Source organism: Protopterus annectens, chromosome 1.part1 (assembly GCF_019279795.1).
Source record: "Protopterus annectens isolate FY-2018-M chromosome 1.part1, PAN1.0, whole genome shotgun sequence".
Taxonomy (NCBI): Eukaryota; Metazoa; Chordata; order Ceratodontiformes; family Protopteridae; genus Protopterus; species Protopterus annectens.
Genome location: NC_056726.1, coordinates 294,994,599 through 295,011,798, shown reverse-complemented (window position 1 = coordinate 295,011,798; position 17,200 = coordinate 294,994,599). Strand labels below are relative to the sequence as shown.

Genomic DNA, 17,200 nt, shown 5'->3' with positions numbered 1-17,200 from the left:
TTTATCCTTTTGGTGAGGAACTTTTGTGGCCTCTCCAGCTGCTGCAAGTGTCGGGTCAGATACATTCCGAATGGGGCATTGTACTCAATCATTGGTCTGATGAGTGATGAGTAAAGGGAGACTATGACCTCCCTTGATCTAGATGAGAATCCCTTCATGATAAGGTGGGCAATGTAGAAGGTCTTCCTAACTACTTTAGCTACATGGGTGTCGAATGACAGACTACTATCAACCTGGGTCCCCAGGTCCCTGATAACTTCTTCTGTGCTCAGTGGATTGCCACCTATTTGGTAGCTAGGGGTAACCTTGTTTTTCCCGAAGGGTATGACTATGCATTTTTGGCATTTAACTTTAGGCCGTGGCTCTGGCACCAGTTATCCGTTTCTGTGAGACCCTTCTGAAGGATATCTGTGTCAGATGTGTTTTCTACTATGGCGCCCAGTTTGCAGTCATCTGCAAACTTTGTCAGCCATAACCCTCCTGTGTTTGCTTGTACTTGGAAAAGTAGATGCCAAACAAGAGTGGGCCCAGGACTGAGCCCTGTGGGACACCACTTGTGACAGGCTTTGAGTCTGACATGGCGCCAGCAGCTCTGACCCTGTGGGTTCTGTCACTCAGCCAGTTTGCAACCCATCTTGTGATGTATGGGTTGACATTTAAGCTGATGAGTTTTTCAATGATACCCGAATGGGGTATTGTATCGAAGGCCTTAGCCAGATCGAGGTAGGCTGTATGGACTGCCTTTCCCTCATCAATGGCTTTGGTGACTGTTTGAAAAAGTCAACCAAGTTTAAAAGGCATGATCTGCCTTTGACAAAGCCAAACTGGGTTGGATCCAAAGTCTGCAAATTCCCTATGTCTTTATTTATGAGGTCCATTATGATCCTCTCCATGGCTTTGCAGATAAGGCTTGTCAAGCTAATGGGCGGTAATTTCCAGGGTCGGTGGAGGCACCGCCTTTGTGAAGTGGTACCACAGTTGCAGTGCGCCACTCCTGGACGTATCCAGAGGTAAGACTTTGATTAAACAGCTGTCCTAGCTGTGGGTTTAATTCCTCATTGAGTTCATGGAGCACACAGCCGGGGACACCATCAGGTCCCATGGATGCTGTGTTTCTTGCCTTGTGGAGATCAGTTCTCACTTGGGCGCTGGAGATGTTTGGGGGCTGCAATCGTTTGGTATAGATATCTCTCCTTTTGGGGAGGGGAGAAGTTTGCACTGAACCTGTCAGCCAGTATGTTGGCAATGTCTGTAGGATCAGTAATCTTCACATCATTTTGAACTAGCTCTGAGCATATCTGGGAGTTTCCTCCCAGGTTTCTAACATAGCTAAAGAAGGCCTTATGATTGTCTTTTGAGTCTTTAGCTATTTTTCTCTCGAAATTTGCTTTGGATGATTTTATGAGAGCTCTTAGTTTTTACTTATAGTGATCAAGGGTGTCTTACCTTTTAAGGATTTTGCTCTATCTTGTAGTAGCTTCCTCCTTTTGTTGTAGAGTTTGTTTATGGCTGGGGTCCACCAGACTGACGCTTGCCTTTGGTACAAAGAGTCTTTGTTTTGCTTGGGATTGCCTTATCCATGCAGTCCTGCAGGTGCTGGTAGAAGGCATTTGTAAGTGATTCAGCGGCTTGAGTACTGTTTTCCATGGCTCGGGGCCTTAAAGGAGACCACACTAGTCTTTAGAAGTGTGAAGTCGGCTTTTGAGAAGTTCTTTACTGTGGTCTTTTTATTTCAGGTGGGGTGGGATGAGGACCTCCAGCGAGATTAGTTTGTGGTCTGATCTCACCAGTGAGGGTACACCTCCGGTGTTGAACATTGTGCTCCCATGTTCGTGATGATGAGATCAAGTATGTTATCTCCTCTTGTGGGGATGGTGACTAGTTGTTCCATGGCATTTGAGTTTATGAATTCCAGGAACTTTTGGGCTAGGGTGTTTGGGCTTGAGTAGTGTTCCCAGTCTATATTAGGGTAATTGAAGTCACCTAGTATGATGGTGTTTGGTGATACATTTATCCCTCTAGTGTTTTCAGGAAGGCCATGTGAGGTTCCTGAGTTTGTGAGGGTGGCCTGTAACATGCTACAATTTGCAGAGCAGTCTTGCCTATGGTTAATTGCACCTGGATGGTCTCCGATGCATCGTGCGTTGCCACCAGTCTTGAGGTGTGGGTGTCCTTGATGAATATGGATACCCCCCCCTCCTTTCTTGGTATTGTCCAGATTTTGGGGCCGGAACGCATGATATGAGGTAAAACCTGATAGCGCTGGGGTGCTCTCAGGAGCCTTGAACCAGGTTTCTGTCACAGCACAGACATCGATGTTCTCCATACTGAGAAGGGCCTCGAGTGCGTGCATTTTGAGATTTAGACTTCTGGCATTGAGCAGCATTACCCTTAGTTTTTTTCCTTTTTTGTGTTCTAGGGTGGTAGGTTTAGAATTTGAGCCTTGCCTAAAAAGGCACTATGGGGTGGCAAGAGCCTTTGCCAATATCCGGAATCCCAGGGGTGACAGGTGCAAGCCGTCCCTTGCGAAGCAGCGTGGCTTGTCCAGCATGTCATCCCAGGTAGACAGACACTGGATCCCCTTTGAATGACACCAGTGTTTAAGCCAATTGTTAAAGCTGATCATCTTATCTCTGTATTGTGGCATCATTCTTGGTGAAGGTAGGATACTGCTCAAGGTCAGGGTCATACCTGTCTGGGCTACATAATCAGAGAGCTCCTCAATGTCTCTTTTCATGTAGTCCAAGGAGGTACGTCTCAAGTCGTTTACACCAGCGTGGACAATGACTGAATCATATTTGTACCTGCTGTTGAGAGACCTGAGTGCTTGCGTTATGTGGCGGATTCTAGCGCCCGACAGGCAGCTTACTGTGACCTTCTCCTTACTCAGTCTGGTGAGCGGGACGTCAGTGTGTCTGACTATGGAGTCACCAATGACTAGTGTGTCTGGCATTGTGTTTGGCCTTAAGGGCCGTGACTGTTTGACACTCTGACTGTGAAGTCTATGTGTTGCAGGTGTTGTGTTCTGAGGTGGTGGTTGTTTGGGTGTCTGCTTTGGTGGCCTCTGCTGTTTAGGTAGATTTTTGATCAGAGCCTCCGAGTATGTCTTTGTGTGTTTATGTGTATGATTTGAGGTTGTAATGGTAATATGTGAGACTGGGTCTATAGTGTGTGTGGTAACCTTCTCCTCCTGACTGGTCTTGCCAGTCCTATGTTGAGAGAGCTCAGCCTCCAGTTTGGCCGTATAGTTGCATCTCTCGCATGTATTTGTGTTTTGTGGGAGGAGGAGAGGGTTGTCTGTGTACATGAGGCAATTGTAACATTGCCTCAATATTCCCAGGTTCACCAGCTGAGCAGGAGAGGACACTAGCAACTGATCCCTCGACATGCTAGAAGGAATAGACAAAAAACTTTAAAAAGATTCTGGGGACGTGGGTGACCGAGAAATGGGGGTTGCCTTTTGGGGTACTATCTATGACAAGAGTGCCGTATCAAGGTAATAAGTACTGTAGGAGCAAGTGCTACGTTTAACAGATAGAGAATAGTCTACTTGGAGTCAAGTAGAGATGATCTTTTAATTATAGGATACGCTGATTAGATCAGTAGTATAGTTCGAGGAAGGTAGTTTTAAGGGAAAATTTGAAGAGTGGACTTTAGGTAGCCGAATAGTTTAAACCTGCTTAACCGGGCGCTGCCCTAGTGTGCAACAGTAGCAACTCCGCTAAATCGGCTAAATCGCTAAAGCGTGCTTTATAGCAGGGGCTGGAAAAGACAGGAAATGACACAAATTGGCCAACAAACCACAAGTCACTGCCCTAAACCACTCCTCCGAGGACAAATGAAGGAGTTATGGAAATGACCCTAGTGGCCAATAAAACTACAGTTTCAAGTCAGTAACCACCTCTCCGGGGCAGGAAGCTGCTCAATGTTAGTCACTGCCACTGATAAAGACAGAGACCCTCCTTCAGCGCAGGCAAAGATGGCGGCACAGAAACTTTCAAACAGTTCAGGAACAGCAAGCGTGTAACTGAACTTTTAACTCTCAGAAAAGTGGGAAAAAAGCAAGATTTTTTTTTTTGTTTTGTTTTTACAGAGATAGCAGAGGTTCACAAGTAATATCAAGTTATAACAGTGCAGTAAATGACCCCACACAAGAGTGCTAGGTCAAGGACAGAAAATATGCAAGTTTTAAGAAAAACGATTTAAAATTAAGTGCAAACAGGAAATTCAGCAAACAGCTTTTGGTTGTGCTCTAAATACAGCTACTAATACAGAAATCAAGGTTAACAAGCCAGAAAATGCTCAAGCTAGGCAGCTATGCAGAAAAACTTAGCAAATAAACAGAGAAAAAATACTTAAAATCTCAAAAGTGGCTCCCTTCTTCTCTCAGCGTTTTTCCTCTTGGAGGTGCTTCACCAACAGCCAACAAGCCTGAAAAGACGCTCAAACCACGAGGCAACTAGGTTTTAAGAGAGGAAGATGAAGGAGTTATGGAAATGACCCCTAGTGGCCAATAAAACTACAGTTTCAAGTCAGTAACCACCTCTCCGGCGGGCAGGGAAGCAGCCCAATGTTAGAGACTGCCACTGATAAACGCAGAGACCCGTCTTCAGCCCAAGCAAAAATGGCCTCACAGAAACTTTCAAACAGTTCAGGAACAGCAAGCCTGTAACTGAACTTGTTTAACTCTCAGAAAAGTGGGAAAAAGCAAGATTTTTTTTTGTTTTTGTTTTTTACAGAGATAGCAGAGGTTCACAAGTAATATCAAGTTATAACAGTGCAGTAAATGACCCCACACAAGAGTGCTAGGTCAAGGACAGAAAATATGCAAGTTTTAAGAAAAAAACAATTTAAAATTAAGTGCAAACAGGAAATTCAGCAAACAGCTTTTGGTTGTGCTCTAAATACAGCTACTAATACAGAAATCAAGTTTAACAAGCCAGAAAATGCTCAAGCTAGGCAGCTACAATGTTACAATGTTCTTCATGCTGATCACTGCTGCAGTAGCCTAAGCTATATTAGTAGATTACCCTAGCTTACAAATTTTGTGAAGTGGAAGGAGAAGACTCCACAATGCTACAATGTTCTTCATGCTGATCACTGCTGCAGTAGCCTAAGCTATATTAGTAGATTACCCTAGCTTACAAATTTTGTGAAGTGGAAGGAGAAGACTCCAGAAGCCCCTGGAGAATGGTCCTAGCAAAGCCTGATCTAGGCACAGAGAAGGAATCAAGCTTACTGTGTTTTTTAAAGTATGTACAGAGGACTAAGTTGCTGCTTCTAGAGTACCTCTACAATACAACCCTTTCCAAAAAACAAAGATGAAGTCTTGGGAGAGTGGGCCTTAACCCTGCCTGGAACAGTTTTGTTGTAGTGAGTATAACAAAAGGCAGTAGACTTAGACAGTCGTTTATAAATAGTCTGCTCTGACAGAGGCTGTCCCTTCTTGTTACTTTCACTAGAAAAGATTTAGTTCTGGGTTGTCTGTGAACATCCATGCAACTCGGATACCCTTCTTGCAGAGGTCAGAAACATCAGTAAAACTGTTTTCCATGTTAAGAACCACAAGTCAGCCAGGTTAGCTGTTTTAAACAGAGAAAGTCTTAGCTTCTTTAAAACAAAATTAAAACCCCAAGGAGCGGCCACAGGTTTTCTTGAAGGCCTATTATGCAAAATAATTTTCAAAATCGTTTTTGCATGAGATTGCATTGAAACGGGAGGATAAATGGGCAGACATACTGAAAAAGCCAATAAATTAACTTTGACAGATGAGTAATAAATGCCATAGGATAGTAACCCACACAAATATTGTAAAACCAGAAAACAACTAGTCCTGAATGGGAGATGGTTAAGGTGTTGGCACCAACTAGAAAGCTTTCTCCATTTGCAAATAAATGGTTTTCTACTAGCATGCTTTCTTGACTCCATTAGTATCTGCTGCATATCCTCAGTAAACAGGTCCCTAAAGGGAATTAAGACCCTATCTTCCAGGCAGTCAACTGAAATTGATAGGTACTGGAGTGGATCAAGCACCCCTGATTTTGTGTGAGTAGATAAAGTCTGTGAAGAAGCTTGTTATAATTGGCCCTGGCCATTTCCTAAAGAAGGAAAAACCACAGCTGCCTGGGTCAGAATGGAGTCCCCACAATGATATTGGGGGATTCCTTCTGAATCTTCAGAAGTACCCTGGATATTAGTGGAAAGGGTGGAAAAGCCTACAGGAACATTTCTGTCCAAGGAAAAAAAAAGACATCTGTCTTCCAGTCTTTTTGTATGAAGTCCTGGAGCAGAATCTTGCCAGCTGATTGTTCACAGAGGAGACAAAGAGGTCTACATAGGGACAAAGGGGAACTCCCCACAGATGGATCAAATCTTGGAAGCCCCCCCGATCTAGTTTCCATTAGTGAGGGTTTGCTCTTGCCTTGCTCAGCTTCTCTACCACACAATATTTCCCTGACAGAATATAGATTGTCTGCAGAGACTGTGCTGTGAAGCTATATCCCAAGCTAACATGGCTAGTCTGCATAGAGGGTATGACCTGGTTCTCCCTTGCCTGTAGATGTACCACATAATTGTGGTATTGACTGCAACAACTTGAAGAGACCACAGGGATCAAAGATGATTACTAGAATTGAGCGCCTTTATTAGGGCAAGCACTCATTTATATTTATGTGCTTGCAACTGCCCTTGGTGTTCCACACACCTTGCACTTTTATCTCTCCTGAAACTGCTCCCCACGCAAAATCCAGTGAGTCTGTGGTGACTGACTGCTTTGGAACAGGGAAGAAGAAGGGGAAACCTGGATTTAGGGATATATGCTACTCCGAGTGATTTCCCTTCTGACAAATCCCAGTACTGGGATCTAAAAAGACAAGGGATGTTGGTTCTGGGACCAAAGAGACTTCAGATACTACTGTATCTTTCCCATGCAAAGCCAGGGGTATCATGAGAATCATAGAAGCTAGGAGACCCAAAATCCCAAGGTATTCCTTCACAGTGACCGAAGTCTGAGTGGAAACCATAGAAATAGATCTATATATGCATATACAGATTGTATCTTTCCTGCAGAAGAAAAGCTCTTTGAACTGAGGTGTCTAGTGTCTGTATATATCCTGTATATACCCTGTATATACCCTGTAGTTGCAATGAGCTACAGCTGGAGCTAAACACTTTGTGAACAGTGCAGTGGAGAGTCCAAAGGATAAGGGAGAGAACTGATAATGTGATCCAAACACACAGAGCCTTAAGAAACACCTGAAGTCTGGATGACTAGCTATGTGATGATAAGCATCTTTTAAATCTAACGGTGCAAAGAAACTTGAACGAGGAAGAAGACGTAACAGGTTTTGAAGTGACACCAGTTTGAATTTGGGCACTATTGCAAGAGTGCTAGGAAAGAAAGATCCATAATTGGTCTCCAAGCCTCTTCTTTGGTTGGCACTAAAAACTTCCTTAAATACAACCCCTTTTACACTAGGGAAGGGGGAACAGGTTATATCACTCATTGGGATAGCATGTGATGAAGGACAGGTAGAAACAAGAGGGTCTAGTCTGGAGGATGAGGAATTACCCCACCCCTCCCACCTCCTGAAAGGAGAGATTTCCTCCCACTGCCATCTGTAACCTTTATGAATGATCTTTGAAACCCATTTGTCTAAAACTATCTGTTGCCAAAGAGAAAAAAAATGGAGATTCAGACTTTCTGGAAGTAAAAAAGGGGCTGCCAGGGTGGGATAAAGGGTCAAAGTCTCATAAACAGGTACTCTAACTTACTCAACTGTCCTTGGCTTTGGGGGGTTCCATAATTCTTCTTGGAATCCCCTGCCATTTCTTCTTAAACATTTATTTACCTATATTTTGTTCAGACTGTTTATTTTGTTTCTTACCAAAACTGGATGAAGAGTTAAGAGAATTCCCTTGGAAACCATGGAAAAGGAAGGCTGAAAATCTTAAGAGATTCCCTGTATTAGTTTTCCCCTTTCACCACACTTTTTGATCACCTCTGCAGCACAGAGGTCAAAAACTAAATCTCTATCCAAAGGAGAATTTAAAATCTCATTTTTAACATCATCTGTAACATTTTAAGAATGCAGCCAAGCAAACCTCCTTAAAACATTACCAGTGGCCATAGCCCTGGAAGAAGTATTAACAAAGTCATGCACACACTGTATATAATGAGTACTGGCTTGAACAACAGAAAAACCTTAAATTATATTGTGTACATTTTTTCTCACAGGAAGAAACTGCAGATAAAACATTTCTCATAATTTCACAATTAGTCAGAAAAAATAAACCTTAACATATATGCCTGACCATTCAAAATTCTGAATATTAAAATTCCAGAACCATACACTTTTATCCACATACTTATCAACAACTTCCCATCCTTATCAGAAAGAGTAGGATTGGAATTAACTAAGTGTTTTAGCAGCAGAAGGATTAACTAGCTGCTTGTTCAAGTTTGGGAAGAGTGATTAAAAACTTAAAAGAGTGAAACACTTTATACATCCTATCTGCCTTTTTCATGGGCAGTGGCTGACTGTCAGGAAAACTGCAAGCAGTAACACAAGCATCCTCCAAAGCTGACAGAACTGGAGGAATGGGTGCAGGTTCTGGAAATTCCTTTTCTGAGTGACTGAGAAACCTCAGTGCTCTCCCACTGAAAACACTGGAACATTCCAGAAATAATCACAGAGAAAGAGAACCCCTACATGGAGAGACAGAAACTGAGCTCTCCTCTGAGTCTGAATCAGAAATGTGAGAAGAAAACTCTGTAGCTGTCCCTTCATCCTCCTGTCCAGATTCAGAATCTTGAATCTCTTCAGGAAAGGAGGTATCCCTCCTTCTTTTACCAAAAGCTATTTTACAAGAAGGATCAACAGCCTAAATTAAACCCTGAGCCAGACCCAGTATATTACTCCTGTTTAAGGAAATTTGAGGAGGAAAAATACACGTTAACAAGAAAATGAGACTACCATTGTTATTAATGGCAGTAGCCGCTTTCCTATGGATTGACAATATTCTGACAAAACAGGGAAGACTTCCCTGTTCCCTCTCCCAGGACCAATAAGAGTGGCTCTCCTTTGTCCACTGAGGGAACTCCAACAGCCACAGAGGATGCAGATAACCTATGGGCCATAGTGATCTCAGGTACAAGATGAATGGTCTGAGGTATAACTAATGTTCACAGCAGAGTCACCAACCTGCAGCTGAGGTAAATTTCTAGTCTGCTGTGATGGCAAAGGCTGTTTGCTTAATTTTTTCTTTTGTGGATGGAGGAAGGACTGACCATGGGACTGACAGGCTGTTTCACGGTCTAGCTGAAAATGATGCCTCTTTCCTGTGTTAAAATAAGAAGCAACTGCCAGTAAAAAAACAAGCCTTTAAAAGTAACTTTTTTCACAGATAAACACAGTAAAAAGTACTTTAAAACACTACCCCAACCCCACAAAGTAAAATAAACAAATTTTATCAGAAAATGTGTTTTTCAGTTAGTTTAAACAACTTTTAAACCAACAGAAAAAAAGAGTGCTCCCATTTAAAAGTACAGTGCAGTCCTGTGAATGTCTGTTAAAACACAAACTCCTAGCTCTAAAATAACTTTTCTGAAGATGAAAGCATTAATAATAACCAAAAATAAATAAATGGATTTTTTCCTGAAAGGGAACTTATCTGCCCAGCAAAGGAAGAGCATAAGCTGACCATTGATCCTAGAAAGCCTCAAAGGAGCATGCTAGATGGTGGCAGTACAGTTCTGAAGGGCTTAACGTCCAAACCAATCTTTTAGCCAGCTTAGCTTGGGCGTGTACTGTATTTCTCCCTTCACTGACTGATTAAAATTCATTGTCTAGGGTGTTGCATTTTGTATACCACAGTTGCACATTATGTAACTGGTCCTTAATATTAATGGTTGTGTAGCTGTAAGAAACCACTCCACACTGCAAAATGTATTTCCTTAGGTTTAGCTGTCAGTAACAATACTACTACAATGGTCTGCCTGCAGTGCACTCTACATGTGTCTATATCATATTATTCGTACGATGTAAATAGCGAACGCTATTTCATCGTACCGATAGTATCGAAACAACAAAATATCGAACAAACGGAACAGCAACTTTTTTCCCGGGGAAAAAATTTGTTGCTCCGTAAAAAAAAAAAATTAAACAAACACCCCCCCCTACTTAAATATACCTTAAGTTTAGCTGTTAAGTTCCTTAGGTTTAGCTGTCAGTAACAATACTACTACAATGGTCTGCCTGCAGTGCACTCTACATGTGTCTATATCATATTATTCGTACGATGTAAATAGCGAACGCTATTTCATCGTACCGATAGTATCGAAACAACAAAATATCGAACAAACGGAACAGCAACTTTTTTCCCGGGGAAAAAATTTGTTGCTCCGTAAAAAAAAAAAATTAAACAAACACCCCCCCCCCCCTACTTAAATATACCAACTCTGAGATCGCACCATAGTGGAGGAAATGGCAAAGTCCTGAAGACGGCCCACCAAATTTTTTTCCCTGGAAAAATATTCAATGTTCCGTGACTTCACTATTTTGCCATTTTGACAGTATCGGATCGACTAAATAGCATTCACTATTTAGTCCATTCGATAGCGTCATATAGACTCTACATATGTAGCAATGAACTGATTTGCACTGTAGGTGACCCACTTCCATTGCTACCAATCTGACTTCTCTTTAATACATGTACATTACTCGACCACTGCCAAATATGATTAATCCAGCTATTGCTGCGTTCTCATAACCATTACACCTGACCAGTCCTCTGTATCACATTTCAGTGTTTCCCAGTAACAACTGTACTCACATACTATGTACATAGGCAGAGACTAATGTTTCATGCATCACATCACCCGCAATGTGAGAAGAACAAACAACAAACAAAACAAAAAGGTGAGGTAACTAACTTCATCAGCTAGTGATGCAATGGTCAGTAATGGCTCCAGAGTCAGGCTGGAAGTAATGAAGTAAAATGTATATGAATAGCTTGATGCAGTATTACCATCTGGACAAAATGACATAAGGTTATTTTATTAAATGATGTGATTGAAGGGCATTCTACACTTAGGTGACTTGACACGAGTGGTCACACAGTCGTACTTTGATCCCAAATGAAATTCCTTGATGATATATGCACAAGACTAGGGTTCTGACACCATGACATCCTCGTTCTCTTTCTCATGGCAAACACTGACTTATCTGTAAGAACACTCTCATGTCAGTATCAGACATAATAACATCTAAAACTCAGTCAGTAATGGCTGCCCACAGGGGAAAGGGGGGGGGCAGTATCAGCTGCTAGCTTACGGCGACTCATTTATGTTTCTACTGAAAACTCAGTGGAAATGCTAAAAACAAACATGGAGGCTATCACCCATGTAATCTACCTCAGTGGAAATGAAAAAAGCAAGCAAGGAGGTCATCACCCATGTAATCTATCAAATGTTGATTGTCCATGATGTGATAGCAACTGTCTAGGTGTTCAGGGGGAAATATCTTTGGAAAGGTCTTTTACTTCCAGGAAAGCAACCCTCCCCCAAACAAAACAGTTACTGTTATATTCGACTGCTGGTGTTTTAGCATGCCTAACTGCATGTCAAGAATAGCCAGGCAGCACTGCTATCTTTAGAGAAAATCATAAAGACTTAGGAAACAGAACACTGCACAGAAAACAATGTTTACACTACAAGGTAGTACATACCATCGGGCCATCATAACAAGTAATGCAAGTTATATCGAAAAAAAAATTGAGAAATCAAGTGCAATGAAAAGAATAATTTTTCATTGCAAGTATATAAATGTCATCTTCCATTACCTGATGAGGCATTAAGTGAACACTGAAGTTTTGATGTCCCAGTGAGAAGGCAAACAGAACCAGGGCCATTTCCCATGGGCTGAGTCCCACACTGTATAAATCGAATCTCTTCAGGAAATTGTCTGGTCCACAGGGTATCTCCATTTACTCCTGAGAGGGCAGTAGCTATTCCACGGTGTCTGCGAAAGCCTACAACAGAATAAAATATGTAATATGAAAAATGTTATTACTGTGCTGCTGCAAGCAGAAAGTTTTCACTTTATACTTAAGTATACTGAGTTTTCTACATCACAAAAAATACAGGAATATAAAACTGCTGATTGGAAATGTTCCAGCACTTAGTTTTTAAATACCACAGTAACACAGAAACAAAGTCTGATGATAGCTGCCACATGGCCCATCTTCTTTATGCAATTCATGCACCAACTGGCCCACCTTCTATGTGTAATTCCTCCATTTACTCTTGAAAAAAAGCAGTACATGACTGGAACCACAGCATGAGATATTAAGCTACAGCACATAGGGTCATCTCAAAGTTTAATGCTGTAATACAGTTTTAGAAGTTTCCTAGTCCACTAATTAAATATAAATGAATTTCAATGTACATTGTCTGCCTTACATTAAAGGAGACTTTTGTTAAGTATTGCAGCCATCAGAGGTGCTTGAGGGCCACAACTTCAACCTTTGAGCTGTAGTAGCCTGGTCAGAAACCATCGCGGCTGTACCTGCTTTATTCTCCTTTAATATCTACTTATGTAAATATTTTAATTATTTTTTTAAATTTGTTTACAGGATCAGAACACTGACCAAACAATGGCCAATTACAGGCTCAGCCCGAGTTACATCATAATATAACAAAACAATGTGCCATTCTGAATCATGCTATAGCTTCAGCTTCTATTGCTTCTTAATGGAGATTGTTTTTGTGAAGATGTACTTCCTTTTATTTCCTTCATCTTCTTCAAAACTTTACAACAAGAACTTTTCTTCTTCAGCAACTCACTTTGGACTCTCACCACACTTCACCTACTTTAACCTAAAATATATTTAAAAATGCTGTTAAACTCTCTACCAGTCTGTCTACAATGTGCACAGACTCGTATAATCCAGTCTTTCCTGGAAGAACTTTTCATGCACAAACTGCATTGCCTTTCCAAGGATTGCTCTTGCTCTAACCATTAAAACTGAGAGCAGGGCACCCTACCAAGTAAAATTGCACCTATGAGACTGCACCTCATGAGTACTGTGTGACCTCTCCAGTGACATGTGCGGAGGTATAACTGCTTATCTGCTGGACAATACCAGTCCATATACATCAAAGCAATCTGCTGGCTCTCTCAGCTCTTTGGTATGCTGCTTCAAGACCTCATGGTCCATCAGCTATACTCAGTTTATGTTTCTGTGTCCTGTTTCATCTCTGTACACCACAAGTGCAATGAGTTATACATCTTTAAAGAGAAACATAATTACTACACTCCTGACCACTCCTGAAACTGTTCAGTCCTATTATCCACACCTTTAACTATCCATTCTGTCAAAAATTCTATTTTTTAAACAAGAAACATGTATATTTAATCATACATGTCATAGGCAATAATACATTTAAATAAATGAAAACAAATCATACTGACGTACTTTCAGTTGCAAACAATATACTTCACTTATAATCCTCTGAACAGTCAGTCTCAGTCATACATTACATCCTCCAAAACATTGTTACTATATTCACTACTTCTAGTACGGTCGGTTTAGACTCTGATTTCCATTTTCTAGTCATTGCTATTTTGGTACCACCAGAATTAAACTCAGCAAGGCCATACTAAGTCTAGACAATCCCATTTCTGTATCATAGCTCAAAAAATTAATTAATTTTATTTATTTATTATTTGTTAACCGGGATGGTCCGACTGGACGAGGTCCATTTACAGCGGAGGCCCGGGAAGAAAAGCTCCACATAATTAACACAATATTAATGATATTATAAAAAAGGAAAAACAGGTAATCATAGCAGCATTTGAGTAACATAAGAACAGTAAAATAAATAAATAATTCTCATCAGTAAAATTTACAAATTCCTAATTTCCTTAGTTAAACCAATTTACTCACCTAGTACTTACGACATAGTAGTCTGCAGGGGATTTTTTAAGTCAACCAACGGATTACAGTCCAAAAAATATGTTCCCAATTGCCTCTTTCTTTCCCAACATACCGCCAACATTTGCAGTCTACCTAAAGAACAATTATTTGGAGTCTGCTCGGGATATAAAAATACCTATAAAAACACTTCCAAGCAAAGATCCTAAATCATCTAAACGTTGTTGCATATTTGGGAGCCATACATATATCCTCCCCATCCTATAAACTTCATTGCATATTTGGGAGCCATACATATATCCTCCCATCCTATAAACTTTGTTGCATATTTGGGAGCCATACATGTATCCTCCCATCCTATAAACTTTGTTGCATATTTGGGAGCCATACATATATCCTCCCATCCTATAAACTTTGTTGCATATTTGGGAGCCATACATATATCCTCCCATCCTCTAAACTTTGTTGCATATTTGGTAGACATACATATATCCTCCCATCCTATAAACTCTGTTGCATATTTGGGAGCCATACATATATCCTCCCATCCTATAAACTTTGTTGCATATTTGGGAGCCATACATATATCCTCCCATCCTATAAATTTTGTTGCATATTTGGGAGCCATACATATATCCTCCCATCCTATAAACTTTGTTGCATATTTGGGAGCCATACATATATCCTCCCATCCTATAAACTTTGTTGCATATTTGGGAGCCATACATATATCCTCCCATCCTATAAACTTTGTTGCATATTTGGGAGACATACATATATCCTCCCATCCTATAAACTTTGTTGCATATTTGGGAGACATACATATATCCTCCCATCCTATAAACTTTGTTGCATATTTGGGAGACATACATATATCCTCCCATCCTATAAACTTTGTTGCATATTTGGGAGACATACATATATCCTCCCATCCTATAAACTTTGTTGCATATTTGGGAGACATACATATATCCTCCCATTGTTTCTTGGTGAACTGCTTATCCAGTCTCTCTTCCCAGTCCTTTCTAAACTACTCTGATTCATTCCTATAATTATCATGCAATATTTTATATGCCTTACTAATTATCCTTTTTTAACAGTAGCTTCTGTTCTAGATTCTACTAAAACCTCTACCCATGCTTGTCTTTCACTTACGTTCCCCTATTTATTTTTCTTTGCCTATACTCTGATATAAGTCCTTGATAGGGAAGGCAATCTCTAGCCTGCAGTCCAAATACATACTTGGGCTCTTTCCATTCCATTCTATTCCATTTTTCTCTCCAATTATTTGCTTTCAATGCCATTGTTCCTTTGCTAGTTTTCTACTGTAAATTCCAGCCCCCTCTTGCCTATTCTCTGTACTGCTAAATGCAGTCATCTATATCAGAGGAATCTCCTTTCCCCATTCCCATGTTGGCTTAGTTCTTTAAATACTTTCTATTTTATGAGTATAACATTATGTATGGTTATGATTATTCTCCTTAAAAATTTCCATTCAACATCCCAGTTTCTCCTTATTTTTTGAGCTTCCCCTTGTTTCATGGGTTCCTATTACATGATCGCAGACTCATTTTGTCAAATGCGTCTTGATCAAACGTAAAAGAATGAAAAGGCAAAATAGCTAAGTGGCTTTTAAGCAAATTCTTTCCCTGGGAAAGAATTTGATTGGCCGCTTCAGTTACTTTGCAGTTTTCGGCACTGTAGTACGATCTCAGAGTTGGCATATTTAAATAGGGGGGGTGTGGGGGGTGCGAAGCCCCCCACTTAACGTAATGTTTTAAAGTTTTTTCTGAGGTTTCGACATTGTAAGCTTTCTCTTACATGGGGTTTATTAATTATTGTTCGCTTTTGTAAGTGTGCAATAATATAATACAGACCTTTGTTTCATCATCATCATCCCTTTCCATTTTGAATTATAGGTTTCTATTTGTGCTGTGTAGAGGGGCCTTAACTGTCTAGCCCTAAAATACCCCTTTAAATAATGTAATCCCAAACCACATTGTTATATTGGAAAGATCAACTTATTTCATGTGAATCTTGACCTCTTCCCCTCTCAGATAAAATCCTTCAACTCTTTATTAATAGCCATCCACAACTTCTCTTCTTGTTGATAAACATATGCCTGACCTGATTATAAAACTAAAGGGACTATAACACTTTCACTGCTTGTATATTGTTATCCATATCCATAAAACAGTACTTCCAATTTCTCAGTTTTTGTATTATCTTTTCTTTTAGTCTTTTCCCACATATACTTAGCTACCAGAACAGAATCACTCCTAAGTACTTGAATTTATAATATCGCCATAAATAGGGGTACTGCTTAATCAATTTGTGTGTGGGTACATAGTTTACAGCTATTGACTTTGTTTTATCTTTATTAATTTTGCATCCTGAAAAGACTTGAAACTGTCTCAATGTTCCACAGCACTAAAATGTACTTTTCTGGTTTTATCAGGTACAAAATAAAATCAATTGCAAATAAAGCCAAATTTTCTTGATTACCATAACCATTATATCCTTCTTCCTTATTATCAGACAGGAACTCACACACACACACACACACACACACACACACACACACACACACACACACACACACACACACACTTACTTTAATTTTCACATCTGATCTCTCATATATCCTCCTAATCAACCTTATGATTTTATCAGGGAATGCAAATGTTTCCATCTCCCTGCTCATAAAATCCCAGCATACCCTATCAAATGCATTTTATGCGTCAAGACCCACCAACAGCAGTGATATTTTTTTTTTTTTTACATTCTGCTTCCCTCTGGACCATCATTGTTCTATTAAAGGAGAACCACACCCACAGACTCAAAAAACATTTTATTTCATCATGGTTTGGTGTTTCCTACATTTTAACACCACTCTGGGACTATTTATAGGTTTTTAAATATTTTTATACATAATTTCTGAGTCTGACCACGTGGGGTCTGGCATCTTGAAGTGATCCTGACTGTTTAGTTTGCCTCTAGGTATCCCACAATGCACTGCATGTCTGTAAAAAAATATATCACACAGGCCTCTTTCTTCCTAAAGCTCCTGTCACTGTATTGATTTTACATGCATACACTGCTGTCTTTCAGTCAGTTAATTTTAAGTAACAGTTTATGTCATTCAATAACTACTTAAAACACAAACAATGCAAATGCCACAGAAAAGATTTTCAAAGTGCTTTTTACTGCTGGTTCTTGTTAGAATGGCTGAATTGCAGTCTTTTGTGATGCCTGAACTGTACTA

At 40.2% G+C, this 17,200-nt stretch overlaps 1 protein-coding gene across 1 annotated transcript in view; it reads right to left on the bottom strand.

The window, feature by feature from the left end:
• FAM234B (family with sequence similarity 234 member B) overlaps positions 1–17,200 on the bottom strand; it is a 1,027,012-nt gene that overhangs the window by 662,422 nt on the left and 347,390 nt on the right. Inside the window, exon 7 of the mRNA XM_044087023.1 lies at positions 11,842–12,030. Coding sequence (XP_043942958.1) covers positions 11,842–12,030 — 189 coding nt within the window. The remainder of the gene's footprint in view (positions 1–11,841; positions 12,031–17,200) is intronic.